This window comes from Coloeus monedula, assembly GCF_965178545.1.
Source record: "Coloeus monedula genome assembly, chromosome: 2".
NCBI lineage: Eukaryota > Metazoa > Chordata > Aves > Passeriformes > Corvidae > Coloeus > Coloeus monedula.
In genome coordinates this window covers 60,943,444-60,965,449 of record NC_138782.1, presented here as the reverse complement: position 1 = coordinate 60,965,449, position 22,006 = coordinate 60,943,444, and the positions used below count along the sequence as shown (strand labels likewise).

The 22,006-nt window shown below is 40.5% G+C and overlaps 1 protein-coding gene across 2 annotated transcripts; it reads right to left on the bottom strand.

The window, feature by feature from the left end:
• Positions 1 to 833: 833 nt before the first annotated feature.
• On the bottom strand, positions 834 to 21,930 carry RMND1 (required for meiotic nuclear division 1 homolog). 2 transcript variants are annotated; one of them, XM_082277196.1, is made up of 12 exons: positions 21,816 to 21,930; positions 18,700 to 19,211; positions 14,148 to 14,256; positions 11,176 to 11,251; positions 10,789 to 10,828; positions 7,668 to 7,768; positions 6,316 to 6,422; positions 4,263 to 4,327; positions 3,313 to 3,389; positions 2,035 to 2,155; positions 1,251 to 1,367; positions 834 to 1,019 (listed from the first exon to the last, which is right to left on the bottom strand). In XM_082277196.1, exons 2-12 carry the CDS (start codon positions 19,195 to 19,197, stop codon positions 987 to 989), a joined length of 1,344 nt encoding a protein of 447 aa, XP_082133322.1. In that variant the 5' UTR covers positions 19,198 to 19,211; positions 21,816 to 21,930; the 3' UTR covers positions 834 to 986. The 2 variants fall into 2 exon arrangements, with proteins under 2 accessions (XP_082133322.1, XP_082133323.1); XM_082277197.1 differs by having other exon boundaries at positions 18,700 to 19,216; positions 21,816 to 21,924.
• Positions 21,931 to 22,006: the final 76 nt, after the last annotated feature.

The window sequence follows — 22,006 nt, the reverse complement described above, 5'->3', positions numbered from 1 at the left end:
TGAAAATGTAGTTGCATTTTTAGCCAGAATTTAGTCATCATGGCTTGTTAATGATGCTCCAGGAGCTTTTAACAGAATCTTTAGGTTCTGTTCCTTATTCAGTACACTGGACTAAAGTGACTTTGAAACAGGTGATAAAACAGCAGTTGTGCAGCAGTTTCTGAAAATACACTTAGAAAAAGAAGTTGCTAGGGAAAAAAATCCATTCATCCTCTCCTGAGTAAGTAACACTGTGGACTAGGAATAGATTAAAAATAAAAGAGAAGAAACTTTTACCTTAGAGGATGATTAAGACATCTTCCCCTATGCTAACTCACTCCCTGCAACTTACACTGATGAAAATCAGATAGCATGATAAGGTGCACAGAGAAATCCTGTGAATCTTAGTTTACCATTTTGCCACAGGTCCCTGTGACCTCAGAGATAACTCATTCTCCTTCCATATGAATACTAAATGTAAAAAAATATAAATAGTACTACATCTCAACAAATGTATTCCTGTACAAGTATGTAAACACCACTTTCTGATGGGGTGGAACATAACATTAAATATATCTGCAACATATATTAAAATCATGCCAGGAGAACAAACAGTAGTGCCATCTCCAAGCTTGGGACAGTGTGGTAGCTGCCCAAGAGGGAGCTGGTGAAAATGAGGGAAAACATCATCAATCAGAAATACACAAAGTAGGAAAGTATTCAGCATCATTTTAACTGCTAGGGGAGAAAGCAGTAGACTCCTTCACCAAATACATTCAGCACAGATGGGATTCATCCATAGGTTAAGACCTCTCTAACCATTCCAGTAGTGTTAGGGAATAATGTTCACAGACTGATTTTTAATTTTTTTTTATTTGAATAGAAGATTTAGAGATTTATCAAGAAACACAATTTCATGATTCTCCAGAAGCATATGATCGGAATTTTCTAAGCCTTCTGTTCTCTATTGTTTTGTCTGTTTTCTTCTTCCTGAGTTTGTTCTGCCATCAGAAAACTACCCTTGCAAGTTCAAACAGAACCTGTGGAACAGCAAACACATTGATAAGAATTTTTATTTTATTTAGAAATCTTTAAACCAGCTTACACTCTAAATCAGATAATCTGAAAAATAACTGTAGCTGCAGTTTGGAAATTGCAAAGAAATACTAATCCCCATGTACATCACATTAATAAAATTATTCCCAAATCATCGAAATATAGAAATTGCACTTATTATTACATTCTTAATATTGGAAAGAAGCCCCACCAACCTCTATGGTGATGAGTATTACTATCATCCACTCAAGGCGTAGTGTGTGCTTTTCATTCAGGTGATTCCGCATCAGGTCTGTCAGCTCCATGCAGTGCTGGAGCTTTTCATTCATTACCTGCAAGCAATTACAAACATCACAAATCTGGACTCCCAAAATGGAATCAGATCACTAAATAGGGAAACACACTCCACAGAACTAGAAAGGGGTTAACACCTCTGCAAATAAGAACAGAAAATTCTGTAAGGCAACATGCACAAGCAACAGAAGCTTCAGTATAAATGAACCTGTTATTTCAATAGCTTCCCCAAAAGAATATAAATTTGGATATGCATCTACAGGTATTGAGGTGCTTCTGGGGGATACCTACTCATGAGAACAGTCACAAGCAAAAGAAGATGCAGCTTTCTGGAATGCCTCAAATATTTATGCTTTCTGTACAATCAGGAGAGGTAGTTTTTGTGCTTCTTATTCTTGTCCAGCAGTAAACATTATGTCACCCTTCAGGAACTGATGTGAATTCCACTTCTCAGTTCTTCTAACTATTTAAAGCCTAATTTAGTGGCTCAGGAGATAAGCAGTTCATTCATGTGAGGCAGGTTAACCTAAATTGGGTAAAGGTGCGAGTGGGCTAAGAACACATGGAAAAGGGGAAAGTGTACAAAATCTTATTTTTTATTCAGTTTCTGCAGTTAAAGCACATTCACAGAGCGATCTGTGACCCTGCTGAGCCAAAGACAACTGATCTGAGCATGAAAAATTCTCTCAACAATATGACACTCACCTTAACTCTGCGATTAATGTTGAGAAACTGGCAAGTCTTGTCATAAAGCTCTTCCAGTTTTTCTCTATCCCAGTAGAAGTCAGGTGTTATTAGCAGGTCTGAGCTCAGATTTATACGGTGTCTAAAAAGAATGGGTACTACTGTAGTTCAGGCTTCATCTTGGTGAATATAGGAGCAAATATTTACATGGCAGTTAAATGAAATAAGAAAATTTTCCTGTAATGCTACATAAAATATGAAAAGAATTTCCTTTCATAGTAAAAATACATTTGGAGCAATTGTTTAAAATTGATCAAATCTCCTGAAACCTTCCTGGGAATACTCTACTGTGGAACTGTTCTGAACAAATGACTTTTTGCCTTATGGCAACACCGCCTCCTCAACCTGTCACCTGCCTTAATTTTTGATACCTGCAGAGAGGTCCCTGACTATGCTAGCAGTACACAAAATAACAATTCAGAACTCCTAAATGTGACTGGTAGTGCATACTGGATGTGTGAACATAGCACACCCCTCAGAATCAGACTATGGTCTAAGTATCATAAAGGCTAAAAGCTAAAATCTCCTGCCTTCAACATACTGCTAACATAAACCTTTGGATACTTGGAACATCATTGTTGATTACTGATCAGTTCTTCAAGTAAGGATGTAAGTCCTAGTGTTTGAAATAGGAATTTTTTTTTAATTTTACCTTGGAGATTTTGGTGGGGTTTTTTGTTGTTTTTTGTTTGGTTGTTGTTGGTTTTTTTTGGTTTTTTGTGGGGTTTTTTTTGAGTGTGTAATGGTCTGTATTGTCAATGGCCAAATTTCACCTGAGGGAGGAAAATATGTTAAATCCAGTAATTTTGCAGAGGTTTCTGACTAAGTCAAGGCAAGACCAGAACTCACAGAAGATTTTTACCAACTCTAGGCTGTAGCTAACAGTTCTACCTAGTTGTCTTTCCCCTGGTATCCTTTATGCGCTGTAGTATCTGCTGTAATTGCTAGTTAAGAGATGTGTTGCTGGACTCAGGAAGGGAAAAGGGTGTGGAATTTGGCCATTTATGATACACTGCCTGCCTAATGCCTGTAGTTGAAATGCCAGTGTGAGTGGTGAGCCACGGGGTCCTCTGACTAATGTAAACAGCACACAGACTCCGGTCAAAAGAAGGCTGAAGGAATTCTTCCACCCCATCTCACCCTGCTTTATACTTAGTGTGTATTCTGCTCTTTGTATCATGCACAACATGATTTTTAAGTTCCATGTAATACAATGTCTTGGGTGTAACCAAAAATTACCTTAGTGCGAAGAGTTCTCCAATTTTCTGCATCACATCTGCATGAGAGAGTTTTACCTTCCTTCGAGACTTTAGAATCTGAAAAGTAAATTCTTTGCTACTTGATCAAGAAACATGTACTAGTAATTAAGAAGTCCAGAACTTTACAGCCTGAAGTGTGTTAAAATCTAAATGCATACTGTACTTATTAACATTTTAGTTTTGTTTGCTTAGTGCCTTGCTTCTCTAGCTTTCTAAGAGTACCAAGCAACTGGTTCATCCAGGTGTTTCAATAAATCACTGAGTATGTCATCAGTATCTACAAAAAATACTGGGGAATTTTCTATAAATGATTTCCTGAACAAGAGACCATGTTTTTCCTTCCTACTATTTTTAGGTCATGACAGTGTTCTTTTACCTTGTCGCTACTTAGCCTTTTAATAGACTTTCTCCTTACAACAATCAATGTATATTACCATTTATTTCCTTCACATAGAAGTAATAAACCCAGCACTTTCTCTTTTGAACCCTACAAATTTCATTTTTATATACAACATCATATGGGCTTTGTACAGTAATTAAGTCTCATGAAAAACTTTTAAGTAATTCACTCAAACTCTTCATTATATTCAAGTCAAGGCACATTGTTTTCAGCCCAAGTTACCACACAGTGTGTTTGGCCAGGTTTTTAAATGCTGCTTGTCCCGTTACACATACATTCACCAGTAGCAGGTGACAGTGCCACAACATGGGAAACATCATGACAATGCAGAACCCCACTCCCAACCCTTTAAAGGTTGATGATTTATTGTCTGACCACTTTGCAGGTGTTCTGAGCTGCTCTACATTGATGGATTTACCATCAAATGTGTTGAACATTCAATTGCTTTTTCCCTACAGCTACATATGCACTGGTCTTTTACAAAACACAGGAGAAAAGGAGGGGAGAGTTACAAACAAGACCTCACTCACCTCAGGAATTGACTGGATAGATTCCACAAAGTTATCCAGTAATGATTCCCAAATAGCCAGCTTTACTGCAACACAGAGATGAGAAAGCTGACTGTGAGAGGTACATATGCTTTCAAGTAATTTTAACTTTAAATCTGCCAACAGGCTGCTTCAGGACATGTCGATGCTTACAGACATTTGAAGCAAGTTACAGTTTGTATTATATTATCACTATTCATGTATCAGTGGACAAATCTGGGCTGGGCACTGACACAGCTCTGCACACAGAACCAGCTGCACTTTGAGCGCAGCTTTCTTCTCCAAGCGATTAGTTTATATCCTGGAGAGTTTTTGCTTCAGCTCAGAAGCTGTGTGTCCAAGTGCTCTACTGGATGTATGAGCCCTCTGCAAATTACATTCCAAGGAGACTGGAGAAAATGAGCTATGCTGGTGTCAGGCTGACTTCATATGGTACCTCAAGAGCCTCCACTGCATTTCTAGTGTCCTGCACAGCTCTCATTCTCCATTTGTCCAGTATGGATGCACAGTGCTCCAACCACAGAGTTAGCTGGCATAGACACACCACCAGTTCCTGTTGAAGCTCAAGTCAAACTTGAGCAATCTCCCGTTTTGTTTTTAGGTGAGTGTACTGTTACTGAAGATACTAACTTCTGTTCTCTGGAAGCCTGAGTTCAGCACTGGCAGTGGCAACACAAATTCTACCATGCCTCAGCTTGAACCTGTTTCTACAAGATGATAATATAACTTGGGCCTTGTTCTTTAGTCAAGAATGAAGTTGCAACAGATCAAAAATTAACCCCATTCAAACAGAAAAAATAATTAGGGAAGATTTAATTGTCAAAATGAACTCTTGTGGCAATAGTATCATCTGGTTAGGACACTGACAGTGAACCCAATGCTGAGCATTTTGCACACTCATCTTTTGAATACAGAGGCCTAATCCAAGCCACTGACTTAAATGACTTTAAATTTAGCCCCTGAAAGAAAAGAAAAGCCAGTAAGCATTTAATCTGTCACCTGTTACTTGACAGAGGTTGGTCTCTGCTGTGTCATAAATTTGACTAGGGACTATACTTGCATCCTTTATTTTTACTGAACATAATCTCTTGAGAAAAAATCCCTTGCTCCCTTTTAGGTGGCATTATTCTTCCATACAGTGACTTTATGTATAGGAAAACTATAGAAAACAATATGCTTTTTTCTCAACAGCTCTTCCTTCCTCTTCCTTCAGGAACCATTTAGTTACACTGTACTCCTTGATCAAATGGTGTAGCACTTCAAAAATGTGCATTCTGTTTCTCTCCTGCATAAAGGTGGACTTCCCCAAAATACTACTGGAATCCTGGAATTTACCCTAAAGACAGTAGTGGTAGGCAGACCAGACAGACTTCCGTTAAAGGCCTTTCTGAGGACAGCCTTACTGCTGCTAGTTCCTAACTCCCACTTCCTACATCATTCAAGGTCTGAAGCAGCAGACAGGTGTTATTTCCTGAAGCAGCAGCACGACTGGTAAGCCTGACTTCTTCCCAGTGCCTCCCACTGTCTGCTACCATGGCTAATAAGCCTGGAAAACTTTATTTTGACTCTGGTCCAGATATGTGTATACTGATACACCTCCCCAGCTGGGAATAGCTGCTCTTTATCACTTTAGCTGGCATCTAGCTTCTTCTGTCAGAGGAAATGTCGTCAGTATGAATTACCCAAGATTACTGAGAAGTTCCTAATACTGAACTCTACACTCATTGTTATCGTAGGATAGTTCTGAAGGGTGGGGAACAGGATGCTCAGTAGAACGTGTATCTTTTGCAAAGCATGCTTGTTAATGTGCTTTGTTCAGCTTTAGAACGATTTACATTGAATAAGGCAATTCCAATTTACAAAAAACACAGTAAAAGCATTGAAAACAAATCCTCTCACTGAAGCACACTCCTTACACAGTTTGTCTAACCAGATACCAAGTCTTTTCCAGCCTGTGACTGTACAAGTCCCACTTATAATGACATTTCACAAAATCTGTAGCACAGACTACATAGTAGGAACAATATTAACTTACCGGAAAGACAAAGAGCATTTGAAAAGGCAAATTTCTGCAGAACAACTTCATCACTATCCAGCTCAGAATTTAACAAGATTTGTCCTTTATGGAGCTTTGACTGACCTCTGTTAAGACAAGATTGAAGCATCTTCACTGACGGAGCCACAAGCTTAGGAACATTTAAAGAATAATTGACAATGCAAGAAAGGCTGGTTGTTTATTTAGATAAGGCATGCCATATCTGTATGGGTGTCATACTCATCCTTCCATTTTACTCATGTTCAACCTGACAACAATCACAACAATCACTGAAAATTAGTTCCTCAATTTAAGACTAATATTATGACCAAATTTTCTAGGTGTAAATGCAAGTGCCGCAAGCTGTGATGGTAACTACAGCATTACTGCATACACACAGATAATTCAGAGCAGGATGCTGGCCTCTCTCCTGCTCTTTAGCTCTTCTGTTATCTTTCTGTTTTCATTTTCCACTGTCACTCTTACCAACCTTACTCCCTCCCCACTATAATGTTACTTTCCCTAAAACCTCTACTGCATAGGGGGCAAGGAGCAAAGAAAAGAGGACAAAAGACTCGTTTAACTTTTCACATGAATCTCTATGAAACATGCATAAGCATAATGGAGCATGTCAGGAATCACAAATTACACAACTGAATAGTACATGCAGTTTTCAAATGGTCAGGAAAAATCAAACACCTGTCTCCTTACCAGATTACCTTAAAATAAGCTCAACCTCATTAGTTCAGTTCCTAGTATTAACAGCGTCCTGTCTAGGGGTTGCTTTTAGGTGCTGTTGGAAAATTACAGGTAATTTATATAATCATTTTCATTGTGAAATATTTCTGTAGAGATAATTTTCCTTCCATGATGAAAAAACATTATTTAACAAGGAAAGACAACTTGCCAGGTTTATCATTACCCAATAATCGAGTTGTAACTTTCCTAGGAAATGACGTATATGCTAAAATTACATCTTTGTATATGAACCTCAGGGACAAAGAGAAAGCTTATAGAGAGCATCTTCTTTAAAATCAGACTTATCTCAATAATGCTCATAAGTTTCTTTGCTGTGAGGTACATAGTTTCTGTTTGGGATTGCTGAAGAACACAGAGAGTTGTGTGGGCAGGGAGCTTCTTATTTACAAGATATATTGTATAAGCAAATAGCAAAAGCCACTACCTGCAAGTTTACCAAGACAGCAACACTTGTCAACTTAGATTTACTGTTTTATTTATTTTACTCATTTGGGAAAAAAGTAAGGACAAGTATATTTTTACTAGCTGCTTTTGCTTGAATTAGCTTTAGGTGTCTATTAGCTTTTATATACAGAATGCCTGAAGATACTTACTCTCCTATTCTATAGTTCAGCTCTTCATTCTCCCAATGGACTAGTGCAACTTCATATGGCTGAATTTCATGCTGCTCTAGCACTCGCATGATATTCTTCATCTAAGAAGAAGACAATTGCAGCAACAGTTACCATGCAGTAAATTATCGCTCTGCAAAGAACTTGTATAGAGCAGGCTGATGAATGCAACCTTTATGCTGAAGTTATTTACATAACAATGAAGAGGTGTGCTAAATAATGAAGTTATTAATAACATAGTTTACTTCTGAAACTGCTTCAGAAGAATTTGTGGCTATTAACAACTGCAAGTAATCTGGGAAAACTGAAATGTCATTTAATATCTGCACACATGGAACACAGTAAAGATTAACCACAATAGCATTGAGGACAACATGGATGTATTCAGTATTATAACAATGAGCTGTACAAGATTTTGGCAGATGTCTCAATGTGGGAATGAATCTTTAGGATAAGTACATCAGGTGGTTGTTTCTGATAAAATTGCTAGTTTGCTGCTAAATCAGTAATTTTGTTTCTGATTGCTGCTGAAATCAGTAGTCTTGTTTCAGCTACCAGAGGTCAGTTATATTAGAGAAATCCTTTACCACTACAAAAATCTGGAAAAATTGTTATAACTGCCACATTCATCCCTGTAAATAGTTAAATGTGCAATTTTACTTGCAGAAGTAATCTCTTTGCTCTTTTATTCTCCAGCACACTAAAATCTGATGCAGGAAGAAAGAGCCTTTTTATCTCACAAAACTTTGTCCTCTGACACCTGATTTAGGCTCTCTCATCCTTGTTCCTTTTTATATGCTACAAGGCTCCCCTCATCTGCAATTAGAACAAGTTCTGAACTAAAAAAAGCACTCACCTACAAGTTTTTAAAAGGCATTTAGCTACACAACAGCCAATAAAAAACCAAACCACAAAACCACAATACACTTTTGATGCCTAAATTCTTTAAAGAGGTCAATCTTCTACTAAGGCATACTTAAAAAGCACTCTCTTTATAAAATAAAAGATCATAGTTAATATTTTAGTACAAAACTGTATACTATAACTTTTTCATAAAGTATATTCTCCAGGTTAAGTACTCTAAAAAATCTGCTGGATCACCTGCAAGAGGGATTTCCTTTGCATTGCTAGCTTTCTTCATTGCTTTCAAGAATTTTGCTGATACTATCTATGTAACACAGTAACATTTTTCACTGAAAAAAAACCCCTCAACCCTACAGCTGCAACTGCTCCCTTTGTAATCCTGAATTCAGTATTAGCATGACTAAGATTTGCCATATAATTCACGTCTTTGCAAAAAAAAGGGTATGAAAACATAGGAAGCGTCTGTTCTGAGGCCAGTCACCTCAGCCAACCAGTGGTGTCCAGGGACAGTTCAGCAATGCAAACCCCGCTTGCTTCTAGGCCCAGCCGAATTTTATAGAAGGGACTAGTTGTGACACAGTGAAACTAATTAGAAGAGATGTTCTCGAGTCACTAGCTGCAAACTCTTGCTATTATGGGCACTTACGTCACACAATTTCCTTTTAAAAAAACCTCAAAGCTGGTTTTTCTTTTTGTCCTAGCTATTTTGGTAGGGAAGCTGCTCTACAACCTTCCTATTCAGGTATTTGAAACTGGTATTTCGTATTCTGAATTTTTTTTTGTGATCAGTCTGTATTTGTTACTTCTCCTGTTAAGCGTCTCTTAATGTAAAATAAGTTTTTTTTCTCCTACTAGTCAATCTGGAGCACTTTTGTCCATTTGCAGTGATACTCTACATTCTCTGTTTTACTGAATTACTTTCAGTTTCTGTTCTACAGCCCAGTTCGGGGTTTTTCTCCTTTTGTTTCAGTTCATTAAAGCATGTCCACAGAAATACTTCTTCTGTTTGAGCAAGTTGTTTGGCAGTTAAAACTTTGACTATGATTTCGATAAGCAGAAAGAAGCATTTTTCCTCCTCTTTTATAAATAAAGCTAGCAAGGGACCAACTACTGTTACTAGTATTGACCAGGAAAACAAGGTACGAAATTTTCAAAGGTACAAAGCATGTACAAGAAAAGGAGAATTGAGTACTCCAGGGGCTGAGGTGTCCAACTCAAAGATCACCAGGAGTTAAGTCAGCTGGTCTTCAGTAATACTTATGAATCAGTAGTGTAGTTACATCCATAGCATCCTAAGTGTGCTAGAGGCAAGGTTTGAAGGGAGAACTAGTATCTTTTGTTGTACGGACACCTGATATACTGACACCTCCCAGAACAGACAGGAAATCAGGAACATTTCAGTTCTGAAACAGAAAAAATGAACTTGGATCCAGAAATTGTTCACGTCTGGAAACAAGTGCTCTCTGTTTTCATTTACGCCAATGAAAATCCTCCTGTGAACTTCTATGCATCTCAGTATGATCTATTAATGACACCATTTAATTTCACATACTCTGCCTACAGATAAGGTCAATACTTTTTGTATCTAGATCCCAGTTTAACCAGTTATAAAAATACATTTAAAACATTAAATAAATTTAAATATATTCATCAAAACAGATATGCCTCTGGCATACCCTTCTTGGTCAGCAAAGATCACCAAAATATTATATGTCAGCAACATATTTAATAATTATACCAACCAATAAAAAACTTCCTTCAGGAAAATTGCTAGCTGGTAAAAACACAGAACAGTATTAAAGAGTTGCTTATAGATTTTTTTCTCTTTCAAAGTTAAACAAATACAAGTCTCTAATCGTTTTGACATAAAATGGAATAGAGTGGAATGATCCTTTTCTTCTAACATATTTTCTGTTATATTAATGCCTTTCAAACAATCATTCACAGGTTGATTTTTCTGATCTACTTTTTCAGGATGTAGAGCTGCAAAAATTTTCTTTTTGTCAGTCTCACTAGATTAAGGTGTCATATTTTTGTCTTAAGTATGAGTTGCAAAGGTGATGTATCAGCAGCCCACACACTTGAGGGCAGCAGCAGGTAAGAACCTGCACTCATTAGGAGAAGAATTTTCCTTCATGGAAAGATCAATCTTCCAAACAAACCCCTAACACACTGAGTTTTGTGAGACTGACAAAACACCTGCTTATGCAGTTTTAACCAATAGTTTCACTTTACTTACACTTTTCTCTTCAACATTCCAAAATACAACAGCCCCTTCCCTGCGAATTCAAGGAAAAACTGAGTGTAATCATACTGTTTTAAATGTATTTTAATGGAACAGTCTAATTGTACAGTGGCAATTTTTGTCATTGTGAATCAAGAAACTTAAAACTATCTTCACAGAAATTACATACCAGTTGCTTTTTAACCATACTTTAATGAAAAACCACGAGAAGGTGTTTTTTAGCCATTTAAATAATTCTGATTTTTTTTTAGTCATTCTGGCTGGACAGTTATTCCTTGAGTTTCATAAGGTAACATGATACAATGATTTAGCAAGCTGCAGTACTTCCTTCACACCATTACTACTAATCCCATAATGTTTTGAGCATGATTTATAGCTTACCTGAAGAAAAAGATCATGCCAGGATCATCTTCTTTTGCAGATTTCTCAGTACTGACCACCAAAACATTTGCAGCATCTTGTTTGAAATAAATGAAAAAATTGAATAATTAGTTAAACTTCTGAACATGACAGCTGATAGCTGTAAGCATATAATTCAACAGTTGCACAGTAACACATCTGCCAGTCCCACATTGTATTTTTCTGATATAAATGCTTGCCAGGAAACAACTACAGTATCAAACTACACTGCTTCTCCGAACTGCCATACTCTAGACCGACTGAGCCTCTACTGGGAACTTCACCAGAATCTTCAGTTAACGAAATGTAGCAGCCTTGAAGAACAAAATACTTAAGAGAAAACTGATGCAGACGTAGTAAATAACCAGGAACAGAATACAGAAGTGGACATGCAGTGTGAGAGAACTATGGAAGTTGGCTGCAGTTGCAGAGAAATTACTGTTCAAATCTGTTTGCCTGGAAGAGCTTTCTCTTTTCTATATACTAAGGGACTAATCTGCACTCAAATTGTGCTGACTTTGCTCTGCCAGTCAGAAACTTGAAAGAGCATAGCCCCTGGATGGGGGAGCCTACACCTGCATTTCCCTGCACATCAGAAGTGTGCTTTTGAAACAAATCTTCCACCCACCCTCCTTTACCACACTTCTCATGTGCACTGCACAACAGTACAAAAAAAGTGAGGGTTTTTGCATTAAATTAAACTGAAAGAGAAGCTCCAAAAAATGCACCTGTGGTACTCCAACCACTAATGGGGCATTTGTTACAAAGGATTAGACCAGAGCTAGTCCAAGTAGAATTCCCCCAAACTTACAAAATGTGGTTGCTGGGTTCTCAAAACAGGGGTTTGAACTTTCTTCTACAAATCTTCTCCACTGTGCCACTCACTAATACAGATAAAGTTTTAGAAGTCCTGATGCTGTTTCAAACCAGCATGACTCATTTTGTTGCAGCACTAGTGGAAGCTAGACCAGTAAAGCCCCCTATATAAAGTGAGACCAGTAAAGCCCACTATTATGAAGTGAGACTTCACAAAGATTTTGCAGGGCCTAACAGCTAAGCCTTAAAAATTTAAATGTCTTTGCAGGAAAATCACAAGTCAAGTGACAATTCTGCTTGTGTACAAATTCTACCTTCTGCTTTACTGCTCAAGCCATAGAGGCCAGGTAGACTGAGGCAGCAGACAGAGGTGACCAAGTGTAAAATACACTTTTGCTAATATCCGAATTGGGACCACATGGTTGGTCTGAATAAGCCCTTAAAGACTTTTCTTCCACTTGCTATTTCAGTTCAGAAACACATCATTGGGTGAACAACTAGAGCAAGTTTTAGGTGTGAAGTTTGAGTTCATCATGGAAGTAACATTTGTCTATATTTTCTCATTTGCCTTTTCAAATACTGGCCATATCTTTATTTATCCACTCCAGCCAAAACATATACAATTGAAGAGAATTTGGTCTACTTTAAGTGGAGGTGCAGGATCTGCCTCTAAAATGTTTTTAAAGAGGTCAAAACCAAGAATAATGCTGTGGAAAAACACTACAAAGTAACAAACCCACACAATAACTGCTGATTTAGATTTCTATGTGGTAATATTTTTAAAAATTATTTTCCAAGATTCAGTGTTTGGCTTGGTAACCAACCACTGCTACATGCATATGCTAACCATCACAACACTTCAGATTTGCTGGCACAATCCAATATCCTTTCATCATTACTTCCTCCAAACCTTTGATAAACAGTACTCATTATGAGTCAAAAACACCATGAAGAAATAAAAGGAACTGGCAAAAACGACATTGCCAGGGTAAAATACCATCAACAATAACATTTAATTCATGGTCATGCTGGGGTTGTACAAAGTTTCTATCCCAAAGCTGTGAAACCAGGGTTAGTTTTAATACGAAGAAACGACAGAGGAACATGAAGCCTATATTCTAGTGGGTACTGTCTTTCATATTCATCTTTCTGAACAAGACAATCATCAGTAAATCTTGTCCTTGCAAGAGACCTACTGGAGTATTATTGCACTTAGATTATTATTTGAGAGGCAGACAGGTTTTTGATAAGCCCTACTAAAATGCCCATGAACTGCCTCTCCTTCTCCTAGCTTCATATAATTTGCTCTTCCAAAAGGAAGAAGAAAGGCATTCTACTACTCACATATGAAAATCACAGCTGTTCCAGGGCATAAGGCTCCTTAAGCTATAATAAGATCCATTTGTTTTTCTTTTGTAGTATACTGCAGCTATTTCCAAGCCATACTTTCCCAAGTCTTCCGAGATACTCTACATGGAAACCAGAACCAATTATTTTGCTAAAGCCTAGCTAAGTGAAGCATTCCACAATTGCTAGAATATACTTGGCCCAATAAAGAAGAAGTATCAACAACATTCTCTTTACTAGAACTAAGCATTTATGTGTGTATCATTTTAATTTCACTTAGTCAGTAAGATTCTCTCTTGCATGCCTTCCTCTCCAGCTCTGTAATTTACATTAATAGAAATGTGGATAAAGAAAGAAGATGCAACACTTCAAATTACAAAATTGTTTTGACAGCTGAAGTAGTGCACTACCTCACTACTGAAAGATTAATTAAAATAAAATATTCATAATTTTCTCAGTTAGTGATGTCTATAGAAATTCTATCAGTCAATTTCCAAAGCTATTTCTCATGCATGCACGTAATTTTTCTATACTTCTAGTGTAATTGTAATGTTGGGAAAAATTATCACAGGGTAAGTGCAAGAGCTGCCCATATTGCTATTCTGAAAGGTTTTGTTGTGGGAATTTTTAAGCAAATAGAATCTTTAAAAAAAAGCAATAATTTTACAGGAAGTATGATATATTCCAGGATATTATCAGAATAAGAATACATAAAGTTATAAAAATGATATCCCTCACCCATATTTTATTTCCCAAGGTATAACATTGCATTTAATGTTTCAAAAATCTACCTCTAGGCAAACTTGTTATTTCAACATATCCATGTGAAGTCAGGTCATGACACAGATTACCAAGATGATACTCATCTGCTGTTGCAAAGGCTGTGCACTGCATCAGATTCTGTGCCAAAGGAATAAAGATTTGAGTTAGGGCAAGGCTGAAGCAAAATGTTAATAAGACAACTGTTTGCTTCAAATTTATTAAGAGTGACAGTTTTAATTTATGCACTGTTCTGTGGTATCATTGCCGTGCTGCCCACCTGCTGTACATATACTAATGAGATTACTTGCTCCTTGTTAAGTAGGAAAGCAAACCACACACTGAGAACAAACCAGGAGACAGGAGCTAAGTCGCACCAAAAAACTCCGTGGTAGAGCCACAGTGAAAACCCTTCTTCCCTGAATGCCAATCAAATACTTGAACAGCAGAGCCACACTTGCTGCTGCTCTCCCATCACACAGCTTATGACATGCTTGGCTGACCACTGAAACCAGAGGCAAGATATCCCTGATAGCAGTTTTAACATCCGTGTTTTAAAGATAAACCAAGTCTGACTACCCCAGACTGTTTATCAAGCAGAACCTCCAATCACAAACATCATGTTCTGCCATGCACCAAGCTACTGCCCAGGTTGAGCCACTGCAGCACAGGAAGTCACTGACCTTCTGGGCCACTTGCAGTGCTGCACATCTACAGCGTCCCTTCCCCACCCTGAGCTGCATCCTGCACTAACAGTGTGATCTCCACCAACACCACAGCTGAACAGTACACAATGGCCAGTTTGTCCCAATATCCCACAATCCTAAATAACTAAAATGCCTTATTCAACTGGAAAAATTATGTTGACTTGCAAGGAGATTTGAGATTTTCTTATTAATCAAGTCACAATAAACTGATTTGAAAATTGTAGTACTCATTTGAAGTATATTTCTTTGTTCTGACACCATGTATGACCTACAGTAATGTTTTTCCGTACAATGTAGTGGAAAATATCCAGAAAGCAATGTCTCACTGTGGATCAGTCACTTCCCAGTTTTTTCTAACTAATACAAATGGAGATGTAACTAACAACAAATGAACAAAGGAACTGTACTCATCTGGAGGGATTTAGACCCACAATACACTTCAACCTAAAATCCAAGTTACATTCTTGCAGCACTCATACACTGTCAAACAGCAAGGCTTAAAGAGGTGCTCTGCTCCCTGCAGGGGGCCTGTCACCACCAATCATCAGAATCACCACCTCACATCTGAACTTTTCTTTTTAAATGTTCACATTCTGCTATCACATCCAAAGCTTTCCTTACCCATCATCTTAATTCTGCAACCACTCGCAGAAAATAAGCTTTCAAAGTAATTCTAATATTCAAAGAGCAACTCTGTAGGCGTATTCCGACAACTGTGCTAGAAGGCTGAATTAACAGTGGAACAGAACTGTATTTTCAGTTCCCTTGAAGTAGCAAGTTTCATTATCACAATTTCAACTGTATAAATCCGTTCTCAATCTCTAAATCGCCAGTGCCAATTATGCATCTGAATCTGAAGATTATTCCAAAAACCTCTTATTGTAAGTACACATACTCTGCCATGAAATTCTTCTGTCGAATTAAGGGAGCAAACTCTCATCTTCTAGTTAGTATACAATTGAAAATCTCTATCCTGCTCTGTGCTTCCCACAGTTTATTACTTGGGCTATTCTTCATTTCAACTTTCTGTCCTACAGCTGCAATTTTAGTTTGAATGGCTACATTTCTCATTTAGTTACAATCAGAAGTTTTTCTGCTAAGCTACATGCCTGAAATAGCATTTTTAATATGAACTACTTTCAGTTTTTGGGTTTTTTTGTTACAATGTACTGTTTCACTTAAGTATTTACAAAATTCTTGTTTGATAGAGAACATTTGCCTTGGGTATAATTTGAGATTAAGACACCTAATATACATGTCCACGGGTGCTCTGAATATCTAAATTCCCATGATTGTTGGTGGAGATACAGCCAAAAAATCTACTCTAATCAGTGAATCAGCTAATCCTAAAATTGATGTGTTAAATGGCTTATCAACCTTAATGTCATGTTTTCTGCTACATCACTTTCACCTGCAAACTTCAAAAATCCCAGAATACAGCACCTGTACTGGTGCTAGAATGGAACTCGAGCTACTCACCACCCTCCTCCTTTCTGCCTACACTGTTATTGAGATTCCATTCAGAGCAGCACACAGGATGGCTGCTCCTAAGGACAGCTAAGTACACTGACAACTGATTTTCTGTATCATCATGCCCCCAACGACTGTACAAGCTCATGGAATCATAAGTCTCTGTAGTCCATCTCTTCCACTTTAAGCATACTAAAATTTTTAAGAAAGAAAATCTGCATGATGAGCTTTAGTCCTTGTATCACCAGAAGGGGAATCAGTCTTCACCTAAAAGTGTAGTAAATACTACGTCTTTGCCTGAATTTCAAGCTATTTCTATGCTAGATGACTATAGCACTAAGAATTAGCTCAGAGGCTTTTCCTGCCATCAGACCTTACGTACAAGATTAACCAAGTAGTGGTACCACTCACTGCTGGACTGACTAAACCACCCAACTGCTTTCAAGTAACTCCTCCATCTATCCTGAAAAACTGGTTGTACAACGATTTATCACTGCTGGTGCTCAGCACTCTGCCTGTAAAAACACATGAAGACCAGTGTTGGGGAGGATGGGAAGGACCTCATTCACCAAGTGCTCTGCAAAAGAAAGGTGTCAGCTGTCAGGCCCTCCCAGACAGAAACCACCACAGATCCTCAGGGTTCTCTAACCAAGAACCTCAGGACTGGGCCTGCAGCTCCTCCAGAGGCAGGAGAAGCTGGGAAGGAGATGTCCCCAAGGCAATGGCCTTGGCATTATGGCCTGCAATACTAGGGGGCACCTGGTTGCCTTCAAACATGCACAGAAAGCAAGATCAGCTTTTTTTGTGACACCAGGATTTAGAAAAAACTGATGGCATGCTGCAAAAAAACCCCTTCAAAGATTCTCCATTTGTGCTACTTCTACTAATCTTCCAGAAATCAGCTACCTCCAGAAGTTACTTCTCTATACTACATAGCTATAAGGACAGGTAAAAAAATGCTGACTCCACTACTGTCAGCCTGCAGTCATGGTGACAGCTTATCTGCACCCCTGCAGATTGGAATAAATATCTGACAAAACCACACTGGATTTACTAAAAAATAGCAAATGTTTCTGTTTCTGTTAGGTCTGAGTTTACATAATTTCTGGCCCAGGATTTTGCCATGCAAAAGCTTCCTCAGGAAGTATATTATTATTTCAGTGTATCAGGCAGTATTTTCTCAATTTCTTCACAATGGAAAAAAGTAAAAATAGCACTGCATGTTACTTGCACATATATATGAAAATGTCAAACAAAGAAACTGTTTGCATTCTATGCTGTCATTTAAAAGCCTCAAGAATGTTGCTGCTTCACCCAAAACCAAAAAGAATCAAACTCTGAATGTAATGTCATAGCATGACTAAAAAGCTGGAAACATTACATGATGTTTCAGGACTAATATTTCTCACTTTCCTCTTGCGAAGCAATATGAAAATAGGAGTGGGAACTAAATTGTCTGTAACTACCTCTTTATGTTACACTAAGGCATAGTCATCACACAGAATATTAACCAGAAGCTTAGATATGAGAAGGCAAGCACTAAAACTTTTCTCTGCTCACATTCAGTAGATTATGTAACAGGTATATTTTGCAACGTGGAAGCTATTTCTGAAGGGACAAGGCTTGTTTTAGTCCCCCCTATCATACTATTTAACTAACAACACCCTGGAACTCAGTTGTTTTAGCCTGAGAACAGTACACATCTCACACCAGGATTCACCATGGAAATCCTATACTCAAGTATACTTAAGGCCTGGCTTGGCTAAGAGCTATCTTAAGGAGATATAGCTACAAATATGCACTGTTCTTCCTCGTCCTATCTCAGGGTATCTAAAACAGTGTGTTGCTGCATTTCCTCTATAGCCCTAGGAGTCTGATAATCAAGGTGCTATTTCTACACAAAGAATGATCTTTCTCAGGTAACACAGGCTACACTTGCACGTTCATTTCCCATATGAAACTTAATCTGAATATAAACTTTATATTATTTACTTTCACTTTTATTTCTGTTTGAGTGAAGCCTTAAAACTGGGTAGCTCTGGATAAGCAAGGAAATGTAGGGAAAGTTCAATTATTCTGAAAGCTAGACTTTGTTTCTCAATAGTAAATGTGATTTGAAAGCACTGGTCAAAACTATTTTTAATGCACTTCACCTTTCCACTTTATAATAACCACTCATCTTCCCTCCAGTTTTGTTAACACATTGCAAGTAAACTTCCATTTTACCTTCAAAATACCAGACATGCCAATTTCTATCAAGCTTGCTTCTATTTGCAAAGGTCCCACACTAGTGTAAATAATGAAGTATGTTAATTTCATTAAAATGTTAATCTAAACCCAAATCTGAATGTAAATTAAAGTGATGCACTCCCTTAATGTCACACAGAATGTAAATGTCATCCTTTACCTCCATGTCTGAGAGTGGCAGGTTCGTTCTGGATGGCTGCTTGGTCCTCGGTGCCTTTGGTGGCCTCTTAACTGGCTGGTTACTGGGTTTGGAGACAATTTTACCAGCTGATACAACTGCATAAAATCTTGACGATGTGTTCCTAAGCTTTTTGATCCACTCTGACTTGAGCCTGTAGTTTTCCATCACTGTCGCACCCAAATGTCTCCAGGATGAGAAAAAGCCCTCCCCACTCTGATAATAAACATTTCTTCCCAAAGTGGATACAAATCCTCGGAGGAATTGGCAATTCTTGACTTGCACATGTTGACTTGTCAACCAAGGGAACGCAGTTTCCAGAGCATACAAATTCCAAGACTTTGCTGTTCTGTGAGCTGTTCTTTCAACGCCATTATCCAGCTTTAACTGTAGACATCCAGTTTTGCTAAAGCTTTGGCACTGGCATATTGTTAAAGTGTGGAAAGATCTCATCTGAAGGTGCAGAAGTTTCAGTCTCATTTCTTCCCTCTGAACTGTACTTAAAACAAACAAAATAATCGATCAACATTTTGGAAAGAAATAATATTATTTCCTCTCTTATCTAAAAGGTTGTCCATACTACTCTTGCATGTGTGACTACTCCTAAGCACATGACATTGGTGGGAATAAGATTTTTTTGAACCTATGGAAACACTAAGATCAAAACACATCTGTGTGCTTACAACAAGTGGTGAAAAAATAGAACTGGATGCTGTGTCAATGTACAAGCAGGCATCTTTTCCTTCTGCTGCTCATTCTGTGCAGCAGCCTGCACTTTCAGTAACCCCACTACTTGTGAGCAGTGCCTCAAAGAGGACATCAGACACTGTGAATCACTGTGATATAAAATAAAAACAACAATTAGATTACTACATGGTTATATGGGAATGTCACCTACAGAACATGCACACTGCTCAGCATCAGCTCCAGCTGCTGTGCCACGTACAGCCGAGCACAGATCCAGCCCCAGCCATCTGTCCTGACTACAGAGAATAAAGCTGAGTTACAGCCTTGCTCCTGCCAGTACATCCTGGTGCAACAGGGACCACCAGGCCTGCCTGCAGACTGATCCGTGCAGCCAGAAACACAACAGTGTCCTTATTCTGGTAGTTCAAACTAAGAGCAAACCTACTGTTTTCACACTATGTTGTGTGAGGTAATCAAATAAAATATTCAGACAGTAGACTCAATACCTCAGTGGATGTGTTTCATTTGCTGAAAAAACCCAGTGACAGTCCTCACCTGGTTTTCTTAATCAAGAACATTTCCCTTATGACACAAAATGCATTCCTCAGCAAGTTATTAACAAAAAGTCATTAAGCTGACTAGTTCATAAATCTGCCTATTTCAGAATATTTTTCAAAAACTGAAGAAGGATCTTCAATACTACAAATACTTTTTAATGTAACAGTCGAAATAAACATTTTCTTTAAAGAGCAAATCACGGTATGTGCTGTGGAACAAGCCCTTCATCCTGACAAGGATACCTAGTTGAACTGATATTGGGCATGACTTTATATCTTTATGTGGCCTTCACTCGTACATTTTTGCCTATTTTAGAAGCCTGTTATTGGCATACTTACTGGGATAAACGACTATTTTCATTTTAAACTTGTTCTGTATTTAAAAAGTGACCCTGTCCAGGGTCAGGCACATTTACCTTATCAAAGGCCTGTTACCTCTGGATAAAAAAAGAGCTGACAGAAACTCAGCAACTTCAGTCCAGGTGGTGGAGAGCTAGAGCAAGGGGAGAAGTCTCCAGCAGTGTGTGATAAGTGGCAGAATGAGACTCAAAATGGTTTTGTTGGCTTCCCTAGCCAACAAAACCTCACCCCGAATCAGTAATGCCAGGAATGATTTTTCAACTGTACAGGCTTACAGTAAGTTACAAGGAAAGAGAGATCATATAGACTGAATTCCATCGAGGGGCCTAAGCGTCAGACCCATGGCACCAGAGGCATCTAGCCAGGAGGAGCGGAACAGCAATCGGAGAAGAAAGCGGGACGAAGGGCGACCACAACAGGGCAGGAGGCGCCACCTCCGAGCAGCAGGCACGGAACTAGGATTTATTTTCCAACGTCTCTTCAGCATACGGCACACTTTAGCCACGCCCGTTGTCTCCCCGGCCGGGAGGCCTGGCTTGCTGCGGCACAGCCTCCGACATTTACGGATAGGGCGGGCCCGCTCCGCTGGCGGGCGGCCCGGACCGGCACAGACCGGCTCGCCGGCTCTGCCCGGCCCACGCAGTCCGGATGCCTCCAGACTGCCCCCAAAGCCCGCCAGCAGCGGGTGCCGGGACACTCCACCCCTTCCCTGCCTCCGCATTGCTGCCCTTTTCTCCAAGGAAAACAGCGGCCGCGCCGCCCCCAGGAGCGCCCCTGCGGCAAGCGGGGGGGAAGGGCGCCGGAGATCGAGGGCTCCGCTCCTATTGGCTGCGAGCCGCGGGGGGCGGGCACAGCGCGCCGCCAGGCAACCAATCGGAAGGCGAGGCCGCCCCGCCCGCGCGGGCACAGCGCCCCCGCCAGCACCGCCCCCGCCCCGCCCGACTCACGGGCGCCCCTAGCGGGCGCGGGGGGCAGAGCCCCCGCCACCCCCGGCCCGCGGCCTCCGCCGCTGCTGCGTCACCCCCGCGCAGCGACACCTGAACGCGGGGGGACCGCCCGGCAGCCGCCGCGCTCCGGCCGCGGGCGGGGCAACCTGGGGTGGGGGAGGCACAGGGCTGGAAATCGCCCCTCGCACCCGCAGGCAGGGCTCGTGCTCGCCCCGAAACTGCGCCCTCCTCGCGAGGAACGTCGCGAGGCCCTCCCCTCCGCGGCAGGATCGGAGCTGGCCTCGGCTCACCCACACCCGTCTCGCGGGCGTTGCGGCAGGCCCCGCAGCCCCGGGATTCTCCCGGGAGGGGCTTCGCCCCCCTCCCCTGCCCCGGCGCGGGCTCCCCCGCAGCTCCGGCCGGGGCGCGGGGCCGCCAAGAGCACCCGCAGCGCCGCCGGCCCGGCCCTCCTTCCCCTCCCTTCCCCCGCCCCGCGCGCGCGCCCGCCGCCGCCGCCGCGGCGGGAGGGGCGAGGCGGTTCCCGCCGCCGCCGCGCGCCAGCACTGACCTGGGGGAGGGGGCGCGCCGCTCTCCGCCGCGCGAGCCGCGGCCCCGCCCACCGCCCGCCGGGCCCCGCCAGGGCGCGCGGGCCGACACGCCCCGCCCGTCCGTCGCCGCGCGGCGGGGCGCGGCCCGCGCGCCAATAACGTCCGGCTGGCGCTTGGGCCCGCTTCCGGGAGAGGGCAGGGGGAGGGCGGG

Coding starts and splice junctions, on each gene's coding strand:
- RMND1 (XM_082277196.1), bottom strand. CDS start 19,197: ATGAGACTGAAACTTCTGCACCTTCAGATGAGATCTTTCCACACTTTA. Junction 11,252..14,147: donor AATAACAAGTTTGCCTAGAG/GTAGATTTTTGA, acceptor ATTTCAAACAAG/ATGCTGCAAATGTTTTGGTG. Junction 6,423..7,667: donor CTGAACTATAGAATAGGAGA/GTAAGTATCTTC, acceptor TTGTCTTAACAG/AGGTCAGTCAAAGCTCCATA.